Genomic DNA, 8,152 nt, shown 5'->3' with positions numbered 1-8,152 from the left:
AAAAAATCTAATATTCATGGAACCAAAAATGAAAAAAAAAAAAACAAAAAAAAAAAAAAAAACTCATTAAAATTTAAATTACATACGGTTGCAAACGTCCCTCCTAAGTGTATTCGTTCCTTTTTCCTACCCATCATTAATAATAGTATTCTTTATTGGTTGTCAAAAATAAAATCTCCAAGGATTGCAATCATTCAATTACAAAAAATTCTCTAACAAATCATCTATTTTCAAAACGAATTAAGTTTTTTTTTTTTTTTTGAATACTACTGACTGTTTTACAATACAACATCTATTCATAACTACTTTCTCAACCTACTTTCAAACGAATTAAGTTTTGAAACCTCTTTTCTAAGTTTACCAAAAATACCTAAATTGTCTTTTGAACTTGATTCTCCACATAGTGAAAATATCTTAGCTGTCGACCAAGTTAACATTTTAGGCAGCACCTCACACTATGTAATTAATTAAGTGAATATTGAATAAATTGCACTTTTGATCCTGTGACTATTAGGGTACTGATAATTTGAGTATGTGACATTCAAAACTCTCAATTTAGTCTTTTAACTATGTAATTATTAGCAAATTTGGTCATGCCGATCAATTTTGGTTTGAATTTATTTTTGATGAGGGCAAAATCGTCATTGCAAGTGAAATAAAATGGGGGGGGGGGGGGGAATCCTTTCGATCTATGGAGAGGAATACGAATTAGCAATTTCTCGCCCAGAGGAGGATGTCCAGACGCAGTCGAGAAACACTAGTCGAAGATGATGTGCAGCCGCCTAGACGCATAAGAGATTCGTCAATTGGTTGATGCCCAGTCGTCCACTTCTTGTTAGTAGCGCATCAGTAATGGAACCAAGAAGAATGCCCATAGACCGGAAGGATTTTCCCCCCATTTAATTTCACTTGCAATGACGGTTTTGTCCTCATCAAAACTAAATTCGAACCAAATTATGTTTTTCCGACCAAAATTGGCCTGCAGGACCAAATCTGTTAATAATTACATAGTTAAAAGACTAAATTGAGAGTTTTAAAAGTCACGTACTCAAATTATCAGTACCCTAATAGTCACAGGATCAAAAATGCAATTTATTCTTAATTAAGTTGTCACATATTTCAACTTTTGCTTTATGTATGATATTTTTCTAACACTAATCTTCACAATTTATACATCAAAACTTGAAAAATTATCAATGAAGATAATAAAATAACGCCTGCCTTCTCCAATGATATTGTTCTGCAAATCACCTGTACATTGCCATGCACTTAGTCACTTTATAATGGGGTGTCACTTTATTGATATTGAGGTGTTTGGTAAATAATTGTTAGCTAATAGCTGATTGGATTAGCAGATTGATTGTAGAAAGGTGTTTGATAAATTAACTGTTACTAATCATAGTCAAACAAGTCAAAATTGACTGATAAGCTAACTATTGAGTTAATTTCATTTTTGGTCCTAGATTTATAAGTGGTATTCCCCTTTTAGTCATTTTTATCAAAAAATCCCTTTGGGTCTTGTATTATTGTGACATGACCAATTTTGATCATCTATCAATAAAATCGTTAAAATTTTGCTAAATTGAAGGATATTTTGATTTTTTTAATACAAACTATGTTGACCCATAATATTTTTAATGTTTATTTTTTTTTAGAAAAATTCATAATTGACGAGTGAAATGTCATTGTATTTAATGAAATTTAATTTCAACAATTTTTTTGATAAAAGAATAACATTGGTCATGTCACAATAATACTAGGACTAAAAATGAATGTTTCGATAAAAAAAAAAAAAAAATGAACTGTCATCTATAAATCTAGAACCAAAAATTGAATTAACTCGCTAACTATTTTACCAAACAAGACCAATATTTAATTTGTTCATAACATAACACCTTATCCAAATTGAGAGCCAAATCAAATTGTGAAGATGGAAACGATGAAGTTGACAAAAAGCACACACCTTTGGGTGTTCTAATAACAGAATTTACAAGCAAGATCAACCTAACAGTCTAACACACTAAGCATCTTGCGGCGAGCCAAATTCTAATGGCGGTTTCCAAGCTCACCTCACGAATGGTATCAGTAGGTACTCAGCGTAGAAGAGCTGCAACATCCCACGAAGAAACAATAGCATCGAATCAAATAAAAATAGTTATTATGAAGCTGTGAATTAATGGTATGCAACATAGACAATATTGCAGGGAGAATACATAAAATGGGGTTTTCAAATGTACAGGCATGGCATGCATATCTGGTAAGTATTATGACAACCTTTCCATATAGGTAATAATAATACAGCACTTCATCCTAATCATGCTAGTCTTTTTTTTTTGTGGGTGATGAGGGAAATTTGCAAGCACTATTCGAGGGTATACATACACTGGATAAATCCTAGCCAGAAAAGGACCATAAAGAGGTAAACCAGCCTATATTATCTATAGTTGACCGGCTCAAACCAAGAAGGCCAATAAGTCACTCCCACTAGGAGTCGAACTTAAAACCTTGTGGTTACCAAACCACAAACTTGGATGGGGTTACCCATGTTGAACCTATAACTACTAATGTGCAACCCAACTATCATCTTAGATTTTTAGTTTAGATGGAACACATGCTTCAATTTGGTATCAATTTGGTATCAGAGCCAATGCCAAAGGTCATGGGTTTGAATCTCCGCGTCACCGATAAAAAAAAAGTGATTATGGTCCACGTGTTGCTTGGAGCGAGTAATCAGCCCACACACGTGGGGGCGTGTTGAGCATATAACCATTAATGTGCAATTCAACTATCAGCTTAGGCTTTTAGTTGACGAGGAGCACATGCTTCAATTACCCACATGTTAGTCTTTTTGTGTCAATGCAAATATTACCTTCCATATGAACATGTAGAAGGATGTGATTGCTTCTTTTCTGCTTAAGTCAATTGTTTTAGCACGAGTCCAAAGTATCAAGGCCAAGGCAGCATGACCAATAACCTAAAACTCAGACAGACCATATCATTAGTGATATATAGCAAACGACCTCCATTGTATCTTAGCCACACACCAAACGATTCAATTTGTGTTAAAGAATCAGTACCGTCAAATATTTGCTCCAGGTACAGGAGGAGGATGCTCCAACCACTATGGCGACCAGGTAAGCCATTTGAAGTAGTGAAATACAAATCCAGAAGACCTGCAAATAATCAGACGCATAACATGATCTAGGATTCAGATCAGGAGTCAAATTACTATATAGATTTGTTACTTACCCTTTCTTGGCCCAATCGAACAGTAAAAGATCGAATTCCGAAGATCTTGTCACCAGCAATATCAGGAATGTCCTACGGTATCAAGTGAAAACGGGATACAATTTATACAATATTGGTATGTGGAAAATAAACCTAGTAGCAATATAACAACATTCCTAAGTAATCTGTTGTGCCATTAAGAATTAAGATTAGCCAAAAGAGGTGAAGGAACTATTACCTTAAATAATGCAATAACAACCGAGAAGAAGCTCATGAATGCTGTTGCAAACATTACAGGTTTCGAAAAGGCAACCGGTCTTCCATAAACATGAGTCTAGAAATTGAAACGAGATCAATTTAATGATAAAACGGAGATGACACAGACAAAAAGAGAATCTTATTAGGTCAACAAGGACACATTTCATCCAATGCTGGTCAAATATGAGTATAAACAAAAGGATACAAAATACAATGATTCAGGTTTAGCAAGAATGTAATATTTTAGGGATTTCAAAATTGGAGGGGAAAAGGATAAAAATAGGTCCAAAGGAAATGATACTTGAGAACAACTTACCTGTATATGCAAATAGAATGCTATCTGAACAATGACAGCTCGCACAGCAAGGATGCACATCGCAGCAACCAAAGCGAATCTCTTCCACCTGAGGAGTGGTAGCTGCAGAAGTAGAAACAATTTTATTATAAGACATATACTAAGATGACCCGAACCAAACGCCCCCTTAGAGTAATATTTAATAAGGTTTAATAATCTTATGAAAAAGACCTCAGGAAAAATTATCAATAAGCTTCAATCCTCATGTTAAAGAAGAAATAAAGTCCAATGCAATGTTCAATGCAGACATATAAAGCCTAGCACAATATGAATAAAGAAGAAGATTATAGTCCTCATTAGATATGTTGCAAATTTAATTAAATAAGCCTTTAACAAGGCACATACTAGCGGAGGACAAACAGAAACAATGGTTAGCAAAATAAAAAATAAGGAAATGAAGTTGATCTTACATCGATTGAATAGGCAGTTCCAAGTCCAAAGCTGATGAAAAGAGCCCAAAACAACGGCCAAGAACCAACAGCACTTGCAAGCCAAAAACTCTGAGAACATGAATTAATTTGAAATATTAAATTTTTAATGAATTTGAATTTGCTGATGTTAAATTTACTGTGGATACTTGAATTACTAGCCATTCACAATACATGGTTCCTGCCCAGAATCTTTATAAATGGAGTCTCACTGAATTTTTAGAATTACTAAAGAACTTAGCACTAACACCAAACTTCTAAGTTACACTACAAGCACGAGTCAGAAGTCAGAACTACAAAATTGTAGAGAACTAGATGGATATCTTATTACCATAACAGCAAAAGATGAAACGATCATTATGCCAGTTTTCACCGAATATTCGCCTGATGCTAATGGAAGATATGGTTTGTTCACCTGAAAGAAGAATAGGTTCAGACTTCAAATGCACTAGCAGGAAAAAAATTAGATTGGTAAAAGAAAAACAATTGAATTAGATGAAATCCCAAAGTAAAATTAGATGATACTAAAATCATTCAAAGAATAATATATCAAAAGCACCCAACCAAGGTCCAAGCTAGCACACAACCAAGGGACCAGCACAGGTCCTTCAGGATATTTGAACATTATTGTTGGAGAATTGTGAATCCTAGTCTACAAGACCGATAGGATGGCTCCTAAAATTCCACATTCTTTGAGCCTCAGTAAGTCTAACATGTCTCCAATGGCAATAATCATTTATGCCTCGTATTTAGTAAACAGTTTAAAAGCCACAATCATACATGACTAACATTAAAGGTGTTCCCCGGAGAATGTTGGGGACTATCAAATCTATTGGAAAATAGAACTGATAGTTAAGCTAGAAAGAGATTAGTTTCTACTGTGAACTAGTCTAGATGCACAAAATTCAGATAGTTCTGTGTGTTCAAAAATTAACCATAATTTGAAAAGCTTATAAAGAGGCCACGAAAATACGAATCTGAGATGATAATTGTCATACCTTGTCTATTTCAATATCAGACAACTGATTCAAACCAACTATGTATATATTCATAAAGAGGGCAGCAACAATGGCCTGCAGTAAAACAATTCAATGCACAAATTGTAAAACCAAGTACAGAACTCTGTTGACTCAAGAAACACATGAAGCTGACCTCAAGCGTCCCAGTGAAAAATAATGGAGAAATATCTGAGAGCTTCTCAACTGCAAGAAGAGAAACTGAAAGTATGCTCAGTGCCTGCTCACAGAAAAAGGATAGTATAAGTGCATGCTAGTCAACATAAAACAAATGGAAGACTTCCCACGTGTATTGTTCACAATTAATGAAGTGATCAGGAATTTTGAAACCTGCACTGGATTATTGAGAAATTCTATTGCACAGACATATCAGAGTACATTTCACTGAAAATGGGCAAACAGATGATTATTATATAAACTTACTTTGGACCTTTAAGTAGTTGAAACTTTCGTTATGATCTTATCTTTGCAAACATGACAGTGATATGAATAAATAAAACCTAAAAAGTAGCAATTCAAATAAATAATGCACTGACGGTACTACAAACACACACGCAATCATGAAATTGAGTTCTACATCAGATTAATTACCCAAAGTTTATGAACATAACTGTTCCTATAACCGTATGAGGCCGCGAAAATCTGTAGAAAGCATCCAAAACCCCCTGAACTGACTTCGAAGGGCTGTTGGATGGCTCAGATTCAAGAGGATGATCTGAAGCTGCTGCATTCACCGAAAACCCTTCTCTATGTCTTAAGTTAATAATACTTCCATCACTGCTTCCAACATGCTCTAGTGTCGCTAATGGTCTCTGCAATCGCATGGGCAACGGCCAGGGCTTTTCTCCGCCATTCAATGCTTTGCACTTTGAAACTTGTGTTGTTTGATGTGAATCTATGGGAATCAATTAAGACTGAATTCATTATAAACACTGTAATTGAAAAATAACAGCATATAAAAGTGAATAGATCAACCAAAATAGAAGTGCAAAATTCTGAAAAATCAAGAAGCTTAGGGAAGCATATATAATAGGCAGCATGAGAGCAAGATCTTAATTCCAGATTAAAAGTCAAGGGAGTCAGATATATGAGATTGGTCAAGTCCACCTCATACTCCTCAAACCACCCACTCTTTTAAGTTTTAACCTACCACTATAAAGCACACCCTATAAATACTACCTTGTAAAAGGATAAAGCAAGCCTAAAAGGCCCCAAAACAAGCAAAAAGCAGGAAGCCACAACAAGCTCAATACAGCATACTTCTTGTATTTATATGATAACAGTGGTCAATAAAGAGATTTGTTGTTATCAGCCCATGATGTTTTTAACCAAAGTGAAAAAAAAAAAAAAAAAATGTCATTATTTCCTTTCTTTAACTGCACACTCATACTTCATCAAACCAAACAATCAAAAATCTCCACACAGTTAATCTGCAAAAGCTCCATCAAAGTGCCCCTTTCACCACCATTCACAAAAGAGAAATAACGGAATAGTTTGTGTTCTCACTTGAATCCAAATTCCAAAATGAATTATATATGAGCATATTTCTAAACAAGGTAAAATGCTGATAGTTAAACCCAAAATGTGATATTTTTAATTTTAACTTCTGTTACAAAATTCAACTCCCAAAAATGTACAAAAATTAAACAATACAATTGCATTCTGAACACACTCAACTAAAAACAACCCACGCAGAGATTAACGGGAACTAAAACGATGCGTATATAAACCTACGGAACCTCTCGAAGAACCCGGATTTATGAGAAATAAATACACTAAAGATGCCACTAAACAAATAGGATTTCCGATTGGCAATGGAAGAAGAATGACAAGAAGAGAAACAACATCAAAAAGCTCGTAAATCGAGAATCCAAAAAGGGAAAGAAGGGAGAGAGAGAGAGAGAGAGAGAGCAGAGCGGTGTATACGTACATGAAGACGACAAGTGAGATTTAAGCGGAAACGAAAGAGAAGATGAAGTTTTCACAATTAGCAGAGACTCCATTTTTGCCTTCTCTCTCTCACTACTTCACTTCACACACGTAATAAGTAACGGAGAACTTGCAACTCAACGCGTTCAGCACATAAATAGACAAACAATCGGCCCCACCCACTGTTACGAGGACTCACACATGTTTGACTCTCCAAGAGGAATCAAATTAAAATTTCATACAATATTGTCAATTTCATTGTTTAGTTGCCAGAAAAAAAAATTATAGAAGTAATATATTTTTTTGTTGTCAAGTAATGTGATGATATCTTTAGAGTTAATTTCACTAGAGGTTTCTTATCTTTGGTGGCAATTCTAAATTTAGTATCAGACTATTGTTTTTGTCATTTTACATCCCAGACTATAATTTTTTGGACATTTTTAGTCCTTCTCATGATTTTTTCTATTTTTAGTAAGGTCATTTTTGTCCCTTCATATTTTTCTTTTGTTATTTTTCCAGTTTCAACCAGTTTAATTGGTTTAGGACTTTACTAAAAATTGGTTGAAAATATGGTTACTAAAAATCAGAGGTTATCTAAAGTTCTAAACCAATTAAACTGGTTGAAATCGAAAAAATAAGAAAAAAAAAATGAAGAGACAATAATCCCCTTACTAAAAATAGAAAAAATCATGAGAATGACTAAAAGTGTCCAAAAAGAATAGTCTAGGATGTAAAATGACAAAAATAATAGTCTGAGACTAAATTTGAAATTGCCACCAAAGACAAGGGACCTCCGGTAGAATTAACTCATATCTTTAATATCATTCTAAATTGGTCACAAGGTATACCAGATATTAAATTGTAAAGAATTACGAGTATTTAAAAAAAATGGTTAGATTTGAAATTGTAATAAATAATGAGTATGTCAAACACATTGT

General features: G+C 34.1%; 1 protein-coding gene across 1 annotated transcript; it reads right to left on the bottom strand.

Annotated features, from left to right (window-relative positions):
- Nucleotides 1-1,862: 1,862 nt before the first annotated feature.
- LOC109177213 (homogentisate phytyltransferase 1, chloroplastic) lies at nucleotides 1,863-7,348 on the bottom strand. The gene is made up of 12 exons (XM_019326525.1): nucleotides 7,216-7,348; nucleotides 5,897-6,180; nucleotides 5,422-5,505; nucleotides 5,268-5,342; nucleotides 4,601-4,684; nucleotides 4,252-4,341; nucleotides 3,803-3,904; nucleotides 3,467-3,562; nucleotides 3,250-3,321; nucleotides 3,078-3,173; nucleotides 2,870-2,974; nucleotides 1,863-2,107 (listed from the first exon to the last, which is right to left on the bottom strand). Exons 1-12 carry the CDS (start codon nucleotides 7,286-7,288, stop codon nucleotides 2,066-2,068), a joined length of 1,203 nt encoding a protein of 400 aa, XP_019182070.1. The 5' UTR covers nucleotides 7,289-7,348; the 3' UTR covers nucleotides 1,863-2,065.
- Between the last annotated feature and the right edge of the window lie 804 nt (nucleotides 7,349-8,152).

The sequence above is a fragment of the Ipomoea nil genome, unplaced genomic scaffold (assembly GCF_001879475.1).
Source record: "Ipomoea nil cultivar Tokyo-kokei standard unplaced genomic scaffold, Asagao_1.1 scaffold0804, whole genome shotgun sequence".
Lineage (NCBI taxonomy): Eukaryota > Viridiplantae > Streptophyta > Magnoliopsida > Solanales > Convolvulaceae > Ipomoea > Ipomoea nil.
This window is presented reverse-complemented; position numbering and strand designations above follow the sequence as displayed.